Here is a 20,171-nt window from a genome sequence, read left to right as displayed (position 1 = left end):
TATCTGTATTAATGGGAAGTGCCACAGCAGAGTTTTCTCCAGCAGTCATACAGCAGTGCTTTGCTGGGGTTTGGCTTTTTCTTTTTGAAACAGTGTGCTGCAATGACTGATCATGCTGCAGCACAGCAGGTACCAACCACATCCCTGCAGAAGCAGCCCAGACACCCCTCTCAATGGTGTAATGGCTACCCTAAAGCTTGGAGTTTGTCCCCAAAGAGCCATTCTTCCTGCCACAGCCCATGCTGTCAGCAAGAGCTGGGAGAACAGAGGCAGGAGCAGCACAGCAGCAGAGGTGAGCTCTAGAATTGTTCACCTGCCTGTATCTGCTCTCTGATGGCTCTTCGGGGACTCCTGGTAACATCACGTTCAAAGGGAAAGGACAACAACACAAAACAAAAAACAGATGCAAGTTAAACAAGCAGGTCTGCTGGGGCTGGCAGTGAAGTTGGGCTTTGCTGTTTGCCCAAGGCAAACAATGGCAGCAGCCCTATGGTGGGCAAGTGGTCCTACACTTTGCCCCATGGACATCAAGAGGTGGGAGCTGAACCCAGATCCAGGAGCAACAAAAATGCAGGACAGAGACCTGCACTGCCCACAGTGCTCTATGTTTGCAGACTCCTGCTTCAAACAGAAATACATTATATATATTTTTGCTCTGTGCTTTCAGGCCTTTGATCCCTTCAATTTATTTGTTCTTGTCTTTGTGGGCTTAACAGTCAAAGTGTATGATAATTCATTGCTTGTTAATCCAATTTGGATCTATTTAGATATTCCAGTTTAACATCAAATATAATACAAAATCACATCCAGAAGAGACAGAAATGAGATCGCTGCCTATGAACCAGCTCTGAACCTTGCCCGGTGAAGGCTGCCTGCTTTCTTTGCTAATTTAATCTCTCTCTGGTTTCACCGAGACAGCTTTCATGGCTGAGCCCCTCACCACAGCCAGGGGCACAGCAGGGCAAGGGCAGGGGCTCTGTGCCTTGGAATGCAGCACAGCACCCGGAGAAGCTCTATACCACAAGAGAGCAGGGACAGACAGCCACTGACAAAGCCTCAGGGAGCCTCTCCTACAGATGTTGGGGAGCTCAGGGAAACCCAGCTGGGTCCCTCCACATCTGTGGTGGTTGGGGGGGCAGGCGGGAGGCTGAGAAAGCAGCTCCCTGGGCAGCCCAGCCCACCCGCTGCACCCAGCTCTCCGTACCGACTGCGCCTGTTTATCAGCCACGCATGGTACAGACCAAAGCCTGCAGCCCCGTGGTGTCAGAGAGAGACTTGCCTTGGCAAAGCCAGCCCAGCTCCAGGGACCTCTCCGGGGCTTGCTTCAGCTCAGGATCTGGCCCTGGGTGCAGGGAAGGCTGTCGAGCAGCACAATTCAGCACACCCCAGCAGCAGCGCCAGACAGGCACGCTGCAAAGAGAATCCTTTTTCATCTGTAGCGGACGCTCAGCCGCGCTCCCCCCGCCGCCCACCTCGGCCCTTCCTGGCACTGTTATCGATGCGAACTTCAACCCTCCGTTCCCGCTGCTGCCTCAGCAGAGGAGACGCTGCAGCTCTTTGGGGTGTGCCAGCGGGGACAGAGGATGGCGACAGCTGGCCGGGGAGCACGGCGAGGACATGTCACCAACTTGACATCTCCGAGCCCCCAGCTCGCTGCGAGCAAGAGCCTACAGCTAGCACAGCAAGCTGTCTGGCTTTAGAGGGGGGTTATTAAATCAGGAGAAAGCTCAGCACCCACAGGGTCCCAGCAGGTTCTGGGTGAGGGATGCCAGGACGAGAGTCCTCCCTCTGGAAAGATTTCTGCCTCATTTCAGTTCTCAGCTTGCAGTCAGCATGTGCCTGGCCCCCCAGGCTGGGGGGGCATTGCCCCACTGCAACCTGGGTAGCCTCTTGGCTGCTGCCTTCCCCCCTCCATCCCTCATTGCTATTGTTCAAGGGCCATTCCCCGACAAACATACTTGATTCCTACCTAGGCGATGAGCCCACGATGTTGGCACAGCTCTAGATCTGGGTCCCTGGTTCTGGCAGAAGACATAGCTGGAGGATGCTGCAACACAGCCCACTCTCCCTTCGGCCATGGATGTAGCCATGAGCATCCATCCATAAGCCAGCCCAAACACAACAAGAACTACAACCAGCCTCCCCTCCACAGCCAGCTTTATCTTCTTTTACCCACCTGCCAAATGGCTCACTAACAAGGGTGCATCCAGGCCCCAGGCACTGGTGCTGATCCCTGTGCTAACACACACCTGTGCTGGATCTGACTCAGATCCTGCTGCATCACTAGAGCCTTTATCATGGGGTGACATCCAGGTGTAGTTAACCCTGGCTACCTCCTGCCCGCTGTGTGCCCCACAACTATGCAAGGTGATGCTCAGGCATGCAGCCAAGCATCTTCCTGCCCCAGGGAAGGAGCTTCCATAACACTGCTCTTGTTCCAGTCCCACTTTTGTGTCGTCCTGACTTAGGCAGTGAAAGAAGAGACCATTAGGGGAGGACATTTTGCCCCTGCTAGCCACAAAGCACTCAGACACTCAGTGTGTAGGAGCAGTCTATGAACAGACCATTCATTCAGAGGCAGTGGATGCTCCTTACCATTTCCCCACAGCCACAAAAGTGCTCTCCTGAAGATAAGTCCTTTCTTCTTGACCATGCTTCAGCAGAGAAGTGTGTGTGTCGGAGGTGTTTCCTAAATGTGCCTACCCTTTTTGGAACTGAAGGTGATGGGTTGGTGGTGTGAAGGACCAGTACTGTGCCCAGTTTTGTGGGGGCAAACAAAGGGCTTCTGCCATGGCCAGAGCTGCAATGGGACTTAGAGCCTGCCCAGCCCAGTCAGTCACCAGTGAGGACAATGACAACCCCTCACTGAGGCCAAAAAACTCTCTGCCTGAGGTTTACAGTCTTTCAGACGACAGTGTTATCAGCTGTGGGCGAAGTGGAATGGGAAAGGTTGGGGTGGCACCCAGGAGACCATGCTTCCGCAGGCCCAGCACAGGGAGCCCATCAAAGCAAACCCACGGAGATGTATTTAACCAAACACTTACTTTTCATTTTATTCAATAATTGCTTTAATACTAAAATGCATTAGATGCTCAAAGCAGAGAAAAGAAAAAAAAAAAAAACCAACCAAAAAAACACATTTAGGTGGAAAACAAAGTTCTCATCAGATGAAAAAACCCCAATGTGGCAGGTACACCATTTTGAAACAGAACTGTAATAATTTAATAAAGCTGCTTCATCATCTTCATCAAATAGACAGAATGGTGATTCTTTTTTTTTTTTTTTTTTTTTTTCCTTTTTCCATTTTGCTGTTTACAATGATTCAATCACTGTGAAAATGTACATAACATACAGATCAGCATATACAACAATTTATTCTTCATATACTCAGCAACGGAGACACCATGGACAAGACGTACCGCTTGCCGCTCTTAAACCGCTGCAAGGCCCCGCAGCTCGTGCTCGCCGCCCTGCCAGGCTGCAAGGAGCTGTGCTGCTGGAAACCAGTTTGTGTGAGGGGTGTTTGAAGGCTCTATCCCAGCTTAGATCAGCTGAACATCAGCTGATGGTGACAGAGGATCCGTCTCAGCAGCGCGCGCGGCGGGGTCGGCCGGGCTTCTCCCCGACGGGTACCGCAACTCACAGCTTGGATCAGAGATTACCCAGAGCTGCAAAAGCAGCTGTAGCAACAAGATCATCAATTTTCCCCAATGACAGACAAATGTGTTTCCATTCATAATTAATTATTTTTACCCCCCTCCCCCGCCCCCAAGAATAATTTCAATATATTAATCAGACAGTGTGTTCTTTACAAAAGCAACTTGTTTCCTAGTTGGAATTAAAAAAGAAAAGAAAGAAAGAAAGAAAAAATACTAAAACCCAAACAAAACAGAACAAAACAAAAATGGGAATTCACTTCTGCACAATGTGTGATCTACACACAGGCCACCTCCAGCTTCACAACAAACAGGGAACAGCAACAACTCAGCAGGACAGTGTTCGGGGGCGGGGGGGTATTTTTCCAGCCATCAGTCGCTCCCTGCCCAGCACTCCCTCCTGGCGCAGCTCTGCAGCCTCAGGGGTGGGAAAAGCCAGGGGCTCCCCAGAGAGCAGGGAAGGGTCCTTGGGCTGGCACAGGGTGTGATCATCCCCCTGTCCCCATCCCCAGGGCTGTTCCAGATGGAGTCCTCGTCATGCTTGGGGAGAATCGTCAGTGATTGCTGCTCTCCTGGATAAACAGGGGAGCACAAGTTTACCTGAAGGAAACCAACAGATCCCAGCGATTTTTCCTAAACCAAATCTGAGGACAGGTTATTAAAAAGCACAATAATTACATCTGGAACTGCTCTTCCCCTCCCCCCCGCCCTGAAATCCCCCCTCACCTGCCCTGCAGCCTTGACCGGTTTTGCATGGCCAGTTTCAATGCAACTAGGAGAAAAAAAAAAATAGGCAAGGCAGACTGCAATTTGCCCAGGAGCCCTGAACTCATCTCAAGTGACACAGAGGGACAGTGACAGGAGTAGCAAAATATTCAGGAGCAGCAGAGCTGGGGCCACTCTTCAGCTCTCCCCTCAGCCCTGCACAGCGAGGACGCACCAGGGAAGGGCCCCTCATACAGCATCCCTGTCTGCAGCCTGGGTCAGCACAGAAAACTGGTGTTTAAATGATTTTCTTGGAGGCATAAGGGTTTACTGACCTCTTTAATGCCCCCTTTTAATACAGAATTACTTCACATTCTTTCTTGGCTGTGCTTTTATTCAGAGTGGCAAGGAACGTTTCCTCTGGGTAAATTAGAGAAATGTTTCTTTTTTTTTCCTCCCCCCCGCCCCCTTCTTCCTTTTCAGTTAGCATCTATTTTTCATCCCAAACACCAGGCTGGTGGTGGCAGCTCCGCAGGCAGAGGGCAATGCTTAGCAGAAATTAACAGCCAGTGCTTTTCAGGCAGTGAGGGATGATGATGGGGTGCCCAGGGAAAAGGGAAGGCACAGGCTCCCCATCCCTGTGCTGGGCAGGGGGAGCTGGATTCCATCCTGCCAGAGGTGGTGGGTGGATGATGAGGCAATGTGGGGACCCGGCCCCGTGAAGCCAAGAGGATCTGTCATGTCAGATGGGGCATCACAGGCTCTGTCACTCAGCAAAAGAATATGAGAGGCTTCCCCCCAGCCCCAGAATACCATTCAGAGCTGACACAAAGAGGTGAACATCAGAATAAACCCAGGCTAACAGTCACAAAAAATCCAGTTACTCCAACAGCCCCAAGTCAGCCGCTTTCTTCTTTGCTTGTGTTACAATAATACACACATTTGGGGGAAAAGAAACAGAAATAAATGACAGCAGTAACAGTACACAGGCAGGAAACACTGCAGGAACAGAAATAACATATCCCTGAAAAATGGGTTTAAACTCCAGAAGAGAAGGGAAAAACCCCAGTTCACTTTCCAGAGGGATGCAGGACATCACAGTAATGTGTGGGATGGGAGCTGAATGAGGTAGTCATCAACACCAGTGAGGGAAGCATCACGAATTTCATCAGACAACCATGTTTTGTTGATTCTCTCCCAATTCCTGGCCCTAGCAAGTGACAGGGGGAACAGACTTGACTGCAGACCTGTCTCAGACCAGCTACAGCTTCAGGCAGGATCAGTCTGCCCTGAAGAAACTAATGGCTGGAGCTTAATTTTATTTTGAGGATAATAATGACTGGAGCTTGTTTACTTGTTGACATTTTTAATTTAAATAAATCAAAATAACAAATATTTTGCCATGATATGTAGACCCTAGAAAGACTATTTCTCTAGAAACCACTAATTTCAACTTGCTGGTACAGCAAACATTGGCAAGAGCTATATATTTTCCCTTCCAAAATCGATTTTATATTCTAGGAAACATTATTTAGGGTAGGAAAATCTGTTTGGTGAAGGGTTAATAATAATAATAATAATAATAATAATAATAACAACAATAATAATACTAGCTAACTGAAGTCCTCCTACCTTACTCATACCTCACTGAGGAATTATCACTGCAAGAGAGTGGAGAGTTGTGAAACCCTTCCCTCTCTCCCTTCTACAAAAAGGCTATTAAAGTAGCTCCATTTTAAAACCAATTTTATATGAGTAAATTTGTACCCACACACACACACACAAAATAAAAAAGTCCTTAATTATGAGAAAAAAGAATGAAATTCTTTCACTTTTTTTTCTCCATTAAGAAGGCACATTAATTAAATTAGTAGTGTTGTTACATTATCACCTGTCTGCCCCTAAATTAACATCACTATTGCTCATTCCATACTTACTTATGATGCAGGGATAAAAAGAAACCAGGACAGTCTAAAAGCCATGCCATGGTGACATACAACAGACACACAAACTTGGCGTAAGCACGGCTGGGAAATGCTGACTTGCAAGTGTGTGTCTAATTGAGAAGGTAATTTAGATCTCTCAAATTAATTCCATGACTTTGACTTGGAAGTGATTGGAGATGGGGAGGGGCGTATCTCAACCTGGGAACTGGGTAAGAAACAGAACGACCAACTTCTTGAAAAACTTTCCATGCATTGCCTTGAAATTATGCAAAAGAAGCAGAGAAGGGGAAGAAGTCCAGCACAGTGCATCTGACAGTTGCAATCCAGGCAGAATTTTCCCCCAGAAAAATGTCTTCCCCTAATGCCCTGTCACTGCCCTGCAAGAGCCGGAGTAGGCTGCAGGCAATGGTGGGGCTGGAAGAAGTACTTGCTCCACCGGGTCTGAAAAACTGCAGGTTCCCCAAAGTTTCAATAAGATGTTTGTGATTTTTTTTTTTTCCTTTCTTTTTTTCTTTCCTTTTTTTTTTTTTTCCTTTTTTGACTGTGTTTTTTTAAGCTTGAAAGCCTTTTGCCATCACTAGACATACAGTAATTTGCAATATCAAATACAGTAATAGTACAGATAAGCATGTGACAGCAAAAGGATTCATAAATGCAGGGGTGTCCATAGCAAAATAGCAACATCTTCAAATACAACCAACCTTGTGCTGGGTGAATATTGAAACCCACCCTACTGTCGCTCCCAACAGTTGCACACAAGCAGCGGCCTCAATTTTGTCCAGGCTACAGAACCGCCGGGCTGATTACTAAAGATGTCCGGATAAGGAATTTACCATTCCATTCTTTCCAGGAACGGAAATTGATCTTCATTTGGAGATACAAAAATATATCAACTCCGAGGAGGGGAATATCGAGCGCTCCCGAGGACCAGGGAAAGGGGTCTCTCACCTCTGCCCCCTCCACCCCCTGCCACCCACCGCCTCCCGGCAAAAGCAAACCACCAGCTCCTTTGCCCCAGCTGCACACCCCTGCTGCCTGCTGAGACGAGTGGGATTGTCACATTAACGATAGCTTCATTTATAAACAATACATTTAGGGAAAGCTTTTAAATACAGCAATCTGTGAACCATTGGTAAGCCATAAAAACAATCTGCGCTGGGAGTTGTGCGGTCCCTCATCCTCCTCGTCCTCCTGCTCTTCCTCCTCCTCCTCCTCCTCCCTCCTCTCGCCAGGTGTCACTTAGAGGACGATGTCTTTTAGTCTCCGGGCGCCAGGCGAGTCCTTGTCCCGGCGTTCCTGAAGGAGCGGGTTGCCCTCCTGCCCGCCACTCTCGCTGTCCGCCCCCCGAGGCTCTGCCTCGGTTGGCCGGGAAGGGCCATTGTTCCCAAAGGGCTCCCGTTCCCGGTTGCCGGCACAGTGCCCGGCACCGTACGGTGCCACTGGCTTGCCAGACAAAGGGCTCTTCAGGTGGAGGGGTGAGGTGACAGGACTTACGGCCTCGCAGCCGTTGCCTGCCTCACGGACGGCGCCGCTGACCTTGGGGCTGCAGGCGGCCGGGTCCACCGTTCTTTTGCCTTTGGGGTTGGCAAGCCGCTCGTCAGCGAGGGGCTCACCGCCCTCCTTGCCGAAGGTGGCGAAGGTCCTTTTTGTGCTGCTGCAGTCTGCGTAAGGCTCTGTGTCCACCGCCGTTGCCTCGATGGAGAGGGCAATGACGTTCCTCCCGTGCTCAGGGGACTTGGCGCGGCTGGGGACAGCACCACGAGGCATCCAGCACCTGTCCGAGTGGCCCAGAATGCGGCACTCCTCCCTGCAATGAAATCCTTCGCTCTGATCTGTGTGGAGAAAACACAAGGGCTGGTGAATTTGGGACCCCTGCCAGGTGTACCCACCACCCCCCAGCCTATCCTAGGCAGGAAGCCCCGAATGTGCCAGGCAATGCTCATCACTGCCACCCCAGCAGCAGTTATTCAACCCCAAGCAGCAATCTTTTTTTTCTGGGCCCAGCTTGGAAGAGGGATTTCCACTGCCATTGCTCCACTGCTCCAAGACTGAAGTTCAATTTCCAACAGGCTGTGTGTCACCTGCCACTGCCAGACCTGTGACCTGGGGACAGCAGCTGTGGCTGCGAATCCCCCACAGCCAGCCTGTCCCACGTGCCGAGCTGTTCAGAGTCAGCACCTTCTGGGCTTCATAACCCATGCTAAAAGCCACCAAGTTGTAAGCTTGGTTTGACGTGACATTTAAGCTTGACTTTTTTTGCAGAGGGGGGGAAAGGAATGCAGGGAGGGGAGGGGTTTCTTTTATTTTATTTTTTGCTGGTGTATATATGTGTTTTCACTTTTTACTTAATCCCCACTGACCTCCCACATAACAGAGGTTTTATAAATCTCCAAGACTGCCCACTCCACTGAAGATTAAATGTGTCATTTCCAGCACTGGGGCTTTATTCATACAAGAGCAATAAATATCCTTTCTCTCGACTTGGGGCTGTCCCAACACCACTTTACAGAGCTGAAATATGGAGTAGTAGTTTAACCCTTTCTAAGGACTTTTCATGTCCAGGACTGAGGGTTCCCAGGCCAGTGCAGACATTCATGCCTGGTGCTTGCATGCATCCCTGCTCTGCCAGCCAATCCCAAGGGACCGCACCACCTTATCCCTCCATCACAGATGGACAAACTGGGGCCTAGGGAAAAAGCCAGGCTCAGCCATGCGCATAGCTGGGAATGAAACCTAGGAGTTTCAACAGCCTTTGCTGAGCATCCAACCATGGCTCCCACTGAGCACCACAGTCTCCCAGCTGTTTTTCAGTCTCAGCTTACAACTCTTCCTTCACTTGTAATTGCAGCTAGCCCTCATAAAGCACATTCTTTCCCTACACAAAGACAGAGCAGGTTCCTATCGTAACCTCTACACACACACAAAACAGCACTAAAGCACTAATGCCATCACCCATCCAAGACCGTGCTCGCTCGGTGCCGGTTTGATGGATTGAAGGCTGCGAAGGTGCAGACTCAGCCTGGGTTTGCTTCCCGTCCATCTGCAAAGCGTTCATTTTGATGCTTTGTACATCTGTGTGCATAACCTCCGCTCCTCAGACACACATTGGTATTTCCACCACATTCGAGCACTAGGGCGGCTGATAAAAATTCTCAGCACATAACACAATGCACCAAAATATGAGCAGCTTAACACTTACAGAGAATAAACGAGTAAAAGGCAGACCTCACTATGGGGGGAAAATTAAAAAAAAAAAGGATTTTTTTTTTTCTTTCAAAGGAGAAGAAGCCAATTAATTGAAAAATCCATGGGTAAAACATTGGCTTTTTTTCTCTGTATCAGAGCAGCTACCCGGCGGTGCAGAACGCGGTGCAGGGTGGCCGTGCAGGAGGTCTGGCTTTTGGCAGCTGTCTCTACATCAGTTTGAGGGAAGGATGCTCTGAGCCTTACATGCAGAACAACCTGCACCAAGATCTGAAGGCCTGTGCTCTTATACTTTGATTCTGCTACTTTCAAGTACTGGAGCAAAATAAAAAAGGAAGAGGAAAAAAAAAAAAAAAGGAAAAATTGCCCTGAAAATGTTGCTGTCTGCCTATTTATCCACAGCTTAACTTCAAAAAGGGTGCTACAGGCATACAAAGTTGTGTAGTCTGGCTGTGATAGCAGAAGACTTGGTGATGGCTGGAGGGGCTACAGAAATATCTTGGGTTCTCATTCCCGATGAGACACTGATTTATTGTGCTGTGTGACCTTGGGCACGTTGCTGGAGTACACATCACTTCAGTCTCTCCACAAAGATGAAACGCCAGAACTGGCTAGTCCAGTGCAGGAAGGCAAAGGTGTGGCTGCTGCTCCTCACCTTCCCTGCCCGGCCCCACAGCTCAGCCCCACATGTACGGGACCACCACAGCAGAGGCAAACTATGCTCCCGGATGGAGTACAGGCAGCTTTGTCTTGCCTTGAGCCATTTACTCCAAGCTGGTTCATTTCACAGCTAAAAACAAACTGAGGATTTCACTGATTACTGCACTGCAAGTGGATATCCCTCAAACCTCAGAAAGGGACCCATGCTTCAAGAGCAGCTTTGTTAGAGATTGCTGGTGTGGTGCCTATCTGCTGGGGCGATGATCAGCTGTGGACACCAAGATGCTTGTCTACAAGTCACATCAGTGGCAGCTGAAATGCAGGCAGGAGAAGAGATGAAAGGCATTACATTAAATTATACAGTTTCAATCTTTTATTTTATGATGGGAATGTAACAAGCACAAAAATGCCCTGGGCTGACAGGTAGAAGGGCAGAAGCCACCATCGGTCCACAGACCTGAAGACAACAGGTAGCTCCACAGCATGTTCTGCCTCCCTTCACCTGTCCCCACCACATACGTCAGCTTCAGTCTGCAGAGACCACATCCTACAGGCAGAGACCACCCTGCTCTTAGGGGACAATACATATCCAGGCTGTCCAGACCAGCCCTAGTCTGGCAGCAGACCCAAGGACAGCACAGGGCACTGAACATCAGCAGCTGCTCCTCCATGGAGGAACAAGATCCCCAGCTACCCACCCATCACTGTCTTAACCCTGTAATTGATATAAAATACTATATTTATGCCACAAGCATGTTCCAATACAGACAAACCTCACACACTCACTCCTCTGCTATCCCAGATATAAAGCAAGCAAGCCCTGGTGTGCTCTGGACTCCTCCAGTAGATTGATCTCTGGGCTATCACCTTATGTCCTCCTCCAGCTCAGGCTCAGAGCAAAGGCAAGTTAGAGGCTCTGGGCAGGCTGTCGGTGCTGCCCTTAGCAGTGAGGTCTGACTCACCCAGCCCTAACGGCACCCAGGACGGCCATTCACATTCCCCAGCTCGTTACTGTGCTCTTCTGGCTCGGGTTTTATCACTTTAACAATCGGAAATAGGACAACAGGAAATTCTTTTACAGCCCTAGACCTGCCCTAGTCAATATGATTGTTACTGTCTGCACTGAAAAATGTTCTTCATGCAAGAAGCAAAGCCCAGGTAATAACCACCGCACCACGCACAAAATGACGAGTGGCAGGCAGCCAAAACAGGCAGCTCCCCGCCTCCGCGCACCCGGATGGCAGGGGACTGAGCAAGCCAGCACCAAACTGCTGCTCAGTGGGGCTGCCAGAGAGGTAAAAGGAGAAGGGAACGATGGAGGGGCAGCACTGGGTGAGCAACACCGCAGCTCACTAAACACTGGAACAAACTCCACAGGGAGGTGGCTGATTCCCCATCCCTGGAGATGTTTAAAAGAGGCAGAGATGTGGTGCTGAGGGACATGGTTTAGCCACAGACTTTGGCAGAGTTAGAGAATGGTTGCACTTGATGACCTTTAAGGTCTTTTCCAACTGAAACAATTCTATGATTCTGTGATTCAGCACTGCTTTGCACAAGCCACAGACTAAACAGCTCATTTCAGACAGGAGTCCCTGAAGAGCACAATTGCCCAACTCAGTGGAGGAGCCCAATGCATCTGGCTGGCACCAACCCATCAGCTGGCACAGGCTGGGTAAGGGCAACACTATGGTCCAGGGCTGTGCAAGCCACCCTGAGCTGGGGCTGGGCTTTCTAATGGAGCAAGCACACCACACAGGCTGGGGAATGTCCTGTTGCACATGCGGCTGTAAGGACACCCATGTCACACAGAGGCTGTCCAGAGAGATGCTGAACCACTCACCTGAGCACCAGTGCCATGCACAGGTGGTGGCTGTGTGTTGTGGCACATGACATGTACAGGTCCCACAGCAGCAATGTCCAGTTTTCAGTTATTCTGCCTTCCCTCAGCACAAATCCAGAATCTCGCCTCAGAGCACCTTAGGGGCAGAGTCACTTTGAAAATGTTCCCCAGGGTACACAACATCCTGACAGAAGCCTTGCCAAGAAGAGGTGAGCAGTCATCATGAAGTCAGGCTTGGCAGAAAAAAATGTGTCATTGCTATATGTAAGTTCTTACATAGCAAATATGAAACAAAATAAAACCAACAGCCACCTCTAGAATAAATATGCTCCTCAACAAGTACAGCAAAACCCACGCCGAGTTCCAGGTTTAAACCTTCTCTATTTGTACCTCAGGGGACCAGCACAAAGGCAAATGACAAGCCCCAGCCAGCCCTGCCTGTGAGGTCTGAGGCAGGCAGTAGGCGGCTGCAGGACAATCTGGTGGGAGAGACAATGACACCTGTGGCTCATCTACTTGTATACACATAGCACATGTTACTGGTGGGGACACTGGTACAATGGCACAGAAAGCAGGGAGGTGACATGAAACACTGGGCTTGCCCTAACTTCAGGAACTGAATGCCCTGATGCTTGTCTAGTCAAGACCCTCAACACTTCCCAATCTCACCATAAAAGCTCTTGGCCAGGAAAGCCAAGATGCCTGAAAGCCAGACGCCAAGAGGAGCTCAGGAGGAGCTGGCAGAGGACATTGGCACAGGTACAACAGAGCCTCCAGCTCCTCCCTGCACAGGGCTTTCTCTCTAAAAGGAGGGATTAAGAAATGTCCAGGGTGTAGAGATGCTTTCAGCCTCCTGATCAAAGCCTGCCTACCTGCACAGAGCAACAGGAAGCTGGTGTGCAAGCACCCCTGCAGCTCTCTAAGCAATTGAATTATCTCCAGTGGAATCGCAGCACTGGCCAAAGAGACAAAGTTAAATCGTAGCAAGGTGCAAGTGCCTGGGAATGTAATATTCCTGATAAATGGCCAGATGACATGTGCTGTTACACAATCTAAGGTGCAATTTGGGCGATGACAATAGTCCCTGGAGCTTCCATTTTCAAACAGTCGCTCGGTTCAATCCAATCCGTGTCAGATCAGCTTTGCTGGGGTGAGTAAGTAGAGCTCATTTGTGCTATTACATGGGGAGCAAGGAAAAGGAGCGGAGGAGTTGCTTGAAAATGAAAAATCAGGAGGGGAAAAAAAAGGGTGACTGGAAGGATGGCAGCCCGTCTGGAACCTGCCTGGAGTGCATGACTGAGCATTGTGCTGGGCAGCCGCAGCCCAGAGCCCCAGCCCCATGCCATCATGGAGCACGCATGCCTGTACATGGGCTGGTACCACAGGTACTGGTGTACAGGAGCCTGGCTTTATCTCCTCATTTTGGTGTTTCTTCAGCAACTGTATGATTATACTGTAATCACGATGACACTGCTCCTGGGTACAGCAAACAGCACGATCATTAAAAAATTCATTTCAAAATCTTCCTGGAAGCTAATAAATTTTACAGCAGTTTCAATCCTTTCTCATTGCAACAAAGAAAAGCTTAGTTCCAGACAAATTAAAAGTAAATTGATTGCCTTAGGGGAATCTATTCAAATATCACTTTTCCACGTTAGAAATCTCTTCCTAAAACAAGAAGAGGAGAGCCAGGGAGAGCCAGCATGGGAACAATGTGGAAAAGCAAATCATTAAATCGCAGTTCATGAAACTAAGGGAGGGAGGAGGAATCAAACTTAAAATAAAATGCAAATGTCTCACTGGGGTGCAGGCCTAACATTTGTGACGGAATTTATGAATAATAAATATGAATAAATAGTAAACATGAAGGGATCAAACACTGCTGTTGATGTTTACTCATGGTTAGCCATCTTTCATGGACAATGCGCAACTGCATTATTTAACACTCCTCTCCCAGCTACTTCAGGGTTTCTTTTCAACTCCAGCACCTTAATCTTCTCAGGGATGTACACCACAAGGCGTGAGGCATGTCCTCGAGCAGCACCCAACACTCCCAGCACACCCACCTGCCCTCCACCCTGTCAGCAGCTCCTGTTCCCAGCTCAGGAGCCGTGATCCACCACATTGCACTCCAGATAAAATAGTAAGCTCGAGCAAAATACAAACAGTCCCCAGCCATGGTTCATCATTTGCTTGTAAATTAAGACTCTGCACCTCTGCCTTATCTCCCCTAATAGCATAATATCAGGAAACAAGAGGTGGGGAATAGTGTATTATATTTTTGACCTATGGGCTTATACAGAGCCTCCTTCGCCTTTCCTAACAAGAAATCTCCAGTCAATGCAGAAATGTAATCCTGGCTTGGCTTCCCTTGCACAATGCTCAGAGGATACTAATAACCAGGGACAGTGACAAATGCTCTTTACTGCAACGAGGAGCCTTTCTTTTCCTCTCTTTTGCCATTGTTGGGGATTTATACAAGCTAAAAAATGCTGTATTTTTAATCCTGGATTGTCTGTCCCGACGCAGGAGGTCAAGAGTGGTTGGGCAAAGCAAATGCCTGCAAGGAATTATTTAAATGAAACATGGGATGTGAATTAGATTAATTTATCAGGCGATTGCTGATAAGGACCCATGGCTGAATGCAGCTCCTGGGCAGCACTTCTGTAGTGGTCAGTGGAGAGGTGTGATGGAGCTTGCTCCCAGCTGCTGCAGATATACACAGCTCCCAGGGAGCAGCAAGGATATGCACTGATTTACACCAGTTGGGGGGTTGGCTCATTTCCCTCTTCCCCTGCTCTCAATTACTGTTAATAATGGTAATATTATTCTGCAGAATGATCCCTGTACCATGAATGGTGCCTGACACACCGACATCTGGGGTGCCTGGGCTAGCTATGCACTGGAGGGTTAAAGATAGATTTGATGCAAAAGATTGTCTCTGGAAAAGCACTGAAGTCACTGGAATGAGAAGGTGGCTGTGGCAAGAGGAATTGGTGTTTGGGCACACCATGCACCACGTCTGCAAAGACAGACCCAGAAGGTATTGTGGGCTAGAAGGCAATTTAATGCTGGCTGCCCCCTTTGTCTGGGACCACCTGCCAATCCCCATCTCACTCACACCGCAAAATTAATTCCCCTTCAGAGGGACGCTGGAACGCGCCAGTTAAACTCCAATTAATCCATTTCTTAAGTGGTCTGTGGAGCTCCTGCTGGCCCCCGAGCGGTGGGGATTTCACCTCTGAAGCTCTGCTACTCATGCTTGGGTACAGGGCTCATTAACATCCTAACGGATGTTGGGATGCAGAGTCTGGTCCTCAGAGAGGACAGCACTCTGGGATCTGATAGACCTTTTCCATCTGGAACCATTACAGCTCCGTAATTCATAGGCACAGCACCCATTAATGCTAATGGCAGCTCCTGCACTGCCTGCACCGGGTGCAGAATACAACCCTTTGACTTCATTACTGGAATGCAATTTCATTAACACTGGATACAGAGGGATTGTCCTAAATACATTCTTTCTTATATTTTTTTCATGTTAATGTAACCATTTGAGTATATTATACCCTGCAGAGATGGAAACATTTCTAGTCTGTTTAAACACATCTCCCACAATTGGGAGCAAAACTTTGTCTCCGTTTATGCCTTTGACATCAGCTGCCTGCCATTTAATGGGACTTTACTAGATAATGCAAATTAATCCAAAGGTTACTTCTCTCTGCTATTGTCACATCCAAACCAGACAAAGTCACATACGCTGTTGGGGCAAGGTGGGACCAGCCAGGCAGCCATGTTCCAACAGCAGCAATAAATCAAACTATTTACTCTGTCCTGTCCAAAACTAAGTGCTGCTCAGAAAACCACCGCTCAGTGATTCAGATAAAAATTCCACAAAAGAAAATACAGCTGGAGATGTTGGATGAGGGAACCAGGATTGTTTAGTTTGGAGAAGAGGAAGCTGAAAGGACTCCTCAGTGCTCTCTGCAACTCCCTGAAAGGAGGTTGTAGTGAGGTGGGGGATTGGTCTATTCTCCCTAATATCGGGTGACAGAACGAGAGCAAATGACCTGAAATTGTGCCAGGAGAGGGTTAGGTTGTATATTGGGAAAAATTTCTTTCCTGTAAGAGTGGTCAGGCACTGGAACAGGCTGCCAAGGGAGGTGGTGGAGCCACTGCCCCTAGAGGTATTCAAGAAACATGTGGACGTGGCACTTTGGGACATTGTTTAATGGCCATGGGGGTCTTAGGTCGAAGGTTGGACTCAATCTTAGAGGTCTCTTCCAATCAAAACAATTCTATGAGACAAGAAGCAATTCCCAGGTGCTTGCACTGGGCCAGCTCCTGGCCAAGTGCCTGTCAGAGAGGCATCCCTGCCCTCACTTCAGCCGTAGTGGTGCACATCCCTTGGGGTGCTCCCAGGGAACATCTTACCACAACCTGCACCTCCCTTGGCCAAGACAAGCAGAATAATCCATTCTCCTCCTCCTTTCCCCACTGGGATGTGGAGGGCCAGGGTGGGACCCTGCATGAGATCCCCAACTGCCCCTCCTCTTGTGCACCCACCCAGCACAGCTCTCCCATCCCCATGAAGTTTCTGGTGCTTCTGCACAGTAAGTAAGAAATGAAGGAGCTGAGGTTATAAATGCTGATACATAATTTACTCCTATTATCAAGATTAAACACATCTTTGCATGCTTAGCATAAAACAACTGCCTTTCCCCAGATTTCTCAAGGACATACATAAACTTTGTTATTATCTAAATAATCAAAAGAGTATTTCAATGGAATATTTAACTGTCTGCCTACTGGAAACTCACAGCCTTAATCTAACACTGATCCTCTGTTGTCCTTCATGTAAATATTGTTGGGACGTCAGCCAAAGCCTAGGGAAGTGAGCTTCATCTTGGTGGATGGGAATCTCTCGTGTCAGATACAGTCAGCCTGACTAATGAGACCTACAGCTTGCCAAAACCTACAGCCTTGCTGTCTGTTCCAGCCATTGAACGCGCTCAGAAACCCAGTGGCACCGGCCCAGCAGTCTACAGATCCCAATCAACTATCAATAGCTTAAGTGTAAGTGATTGTGTATGAAGTACAAGCCAAATGTGTTTCCTTTCTCAGTTTTAGGACCTCCAGTATTGTTATTGCACCAGTAATGCTTGCACGGAATTAATCATAGACATACCCACAAGGCAAAACATTATGAGAAGCTCTTTGTACTTTCTAAAAGTGCACAGCTCTGAAGAGCAGAGGGAGCTGGAAGGCTTCCCAGCACAATGGGGCGTTCCCCACTGTCAGGAGATAGCTAGGGAATTTATCCTTTCTTTTTTCTCATTTTAAACTAAAAGCAGCGGTTGCTGACCATGCCTCATCAAGACATTGAGCTCTCACTCCTCCACCCTGCAGCTCAGCATTGTCCCCACCCTGGTGTTCCACTTTAACTCTTTTTTGGATGAATACAAGACTTTTCCATGCTGAAGGATCTCTCCTCTGAAGCAGAGATGTCCTATGATTTGATGCTGGTCTAGGGTAGTGGGTGCATCATACAATCCCACAGGGAACTGGGATGGCCATGGGGACAAGTCTGCAAAAGCTGCTCTACATTGCCCAGCATCTAACATCACCCACGGTCTCATGGTCTGATGCAGCACCATGACCCACGGAGGACACTTCTGATCCTCTCTGCTCTGGTTCCCAATCTACACACACTGCTCAAATGAGGCACCAGCTCCACATCAAAGAGGGGTAACAGTCATGCCAAGAGAAAGTCAGCCACAAGTCAGACTGGTCCCATGGCCACCAGAAGAGATTGCAGCATTGCCAAAGCCTGGGAATCTGGCCCATTGTTCTGGCAAGTAAGGTTACAGTCACTAATTAAAAGAGTGATCACAGTGTATAAATAAATGCAAAAAAAAAAATTACTGTAAGGTCAAAAGTCAAATCTAAAGCCTCCTTAAAAGCCTACAGCCATTGCATTACCTGCAAGTCATGGACAAGATCCATTTCCAGCAATGCAGGTGGGGTCCCATCCTATTCTATCCCATTCGTCCCACAGCCACGGGGATGAGACGGAGAAAGAGCCTTTGAGTTTGTGTGGGGTTGGAAATATAAGAGACCCAGGGTAATGGCAGAGCAATGAGGTTGTGATGACCTGTGTAAGTACTGCAAGGAAAGCAGTCAGCTCCACAGTTCTGTGGCTCCTGCCAAGCTGTTGTCAACCCATGGGCACTTGGGCTCCAGTGTTGAGTCCAGCGTGGGGTGCCTGCATGCCACCTTGGGGTCCTGCCATGCATTCCCATCCTGAGTCTCCAATGCAGGGGCAGGAGGCTCTTGCTCCCAAGGCTGGTGCTCTGGTGCTGCTGGAGCATGGCAGATTTCTGGCCCAAGCTCTGCCTGTACAGCCACCGATGATTTCCGAATTCTCCAAAGCATATTTCTGCAGCGCTGCCCTGAGGTCAGGCTGGATTGTGTTGGCTCCCAGCCCCAGTTCATGGGGCTGTCAGCTGAATTGCACCACGGCATCATTACTCCTGGTGATGGTGCGACAGACAGACAGAGCCCAGCTGGATTTTCAAAACCTAAGCACTTTGCAACACTGACAGGCAAGGAAAAAAACCCACCAAGCCACAACCCTCTTAGTCTGAGAGGTTTTATCTGGAAATAGCCAAAGCTAGTAAGTATAAGACCCCACAAAGTCATTCCTCCTGAACCATTTTTCTGACCAAACCTTTTAACTGTCACTGGGAAATAAAGAGCGATAGGTACCAGCCCCAGCCGGCGTTACCTGATTAGTCCAGTCCCCACCACATCCTTAACACGGCCTTTCTTCACGGGGATGAAGCAAGGCTGAAATGACTCATGTAATTTGGTCCTCTCAGACACAGTTAGTGCGAGGAGAGGAGTTGGGTTCATTACACTGGAGTTCACCACAGGGCTGCGGCAGCCCCGAAGACGCAGCCAGTGCCAGGGCTGAGTCATCAACCGGAATGCCCGCTTCTGAGGCAGGAGTGTGAGATGCACTACGAGTGGGTAAGTTTAACTCAAATGTGCCCCTCTGCAGTGCCAATCAGCCTGACTTTCCCCCCAAGCACTCAAGGGGAAGGCAGGCAGCATAGTGCTGCAGCAATTCTGCTGGAGCCTCTCTGTAGGGATCCACCCTCACTGTCTGCAGATGTAATGCTGCCTCTTTGCCACTGCATGCTCGCCTCCTCTCTAAAACACTTCCACATGCAGCACGCATTAGAATTAAAAAACCATTAAACCTCGGAAAGGAAAAACTTTGACAGGATGCGTAATATACTAAGTATAATTAATTAAATTGGATGAGGCACTGGGGGACGAGAGAAGAGTGGATGGAGACAGTTCTTGGAAAAGGGATGGTAATGCACTAATGTTCAGTGTGGGCCATTAAGTAAGGAACAGCCTCGGAAGAGGCGAGGATGAGCATCGGGGGCTTCGAGAGACAGCACCAGCCAGTTAGGTACCTCAGATGCATAGCAAAGAAGGTGATGGCATGAAATGTAGCCAGTTAGAGCTCTAAACCAATGATAACGAAAGATGCAAAAGGCACACAAGAAACTGAAGAGCAAAAATGGTGTGAAGGTGGCTAAATAGCAATGACCTACCAATGACAGTCTCTCCCACAGAGCTCCTCTCATCCACCCTGCCAGGGCTTGGGGTCATGAGCCACATTCACCCTCAGCACAAGGTTCCTTGGGGCACACAACAGGCATTGGGATAGGCAACAGAAGATTCACCTTGGAAAGCATCTGGCTCTCTGTGGGGTCACTCTTCAGTTGTTGGTACCCATGGATGTAGTTCCCAAGCATGGGTAGCACCCTGCTGATCCATCACCCTCAGTGAGCTGGCAGCAGCTGAGGTGGGGTGGGAAGCAACAAGCAAAGCTAGAGCTGAGAAGGGAGCATCAGAGGTGGCCCCAGCCAACACAGCAGGCAGGACATGATGAGACAGCTGCAGTCTGGCTGTTCAGCAGGACAAAGTTTTAACAGGCTTAACAGCATCAGCACTGATCATTAGGCAATTACAACTGCTGCAAGTTGACAAAGCACCAGGACCAAATGAATTATCTCCCCAAATCCTGCAGGCAGAATCATGGAAAAGAGAAAAGTCGCTGTCAACAGCCTCTGATAGCTCACT

The 20,171-nt window shown here is 48.8% G+C and overlaps 1 protein-coding gene across 1 annotated transcript in view; it reads right to left on the bottom strand.

Annotated features, from left to right (window-relative positions):
• Positions 1-4,377: 4,377 nt before the first annotated feature.
• PCDH19 (protocadherin 19) overlaps positions 4,378-20,171 on the bottom strand; it is a 64,456-nt gene continuing 48,662 nt past the window's right edge. The window contains exon 5 of the mRNA XM_068151837.1: positions 4,378-8,139. Within this exon, the coding sequence (XP_068007938.1) occupies positions 7,547-8,139 (593 nt within the window). The 3' untranslated portion in view covers positions 4,378-7,546. The remainder of the gene's footprint in view (positions 8,140-20,171) is intronic.

Source organism: Melanerpes formicivorus, unplaced genomic scaffold (genome assembly GCF_026170545.1).
Source record: "Melanerpes formicivorus ecotype bairdi unplaced genomic scaffold, bMelFor1.0.p_v2 SCAF_22, whole genome shotgun sequence".
NCBI classification, from domain to species: Eukaryota; Metazoa; Chordata; class Aves; order Piciformes; family Picidae; genus Melanerpes; species Melanerpes formicivorus.
The sequence above is the reverse complement of the archived record's forward strand: the minus strand, read 5'-3'. Positions and strand labels throughout refer to the sequence as shown.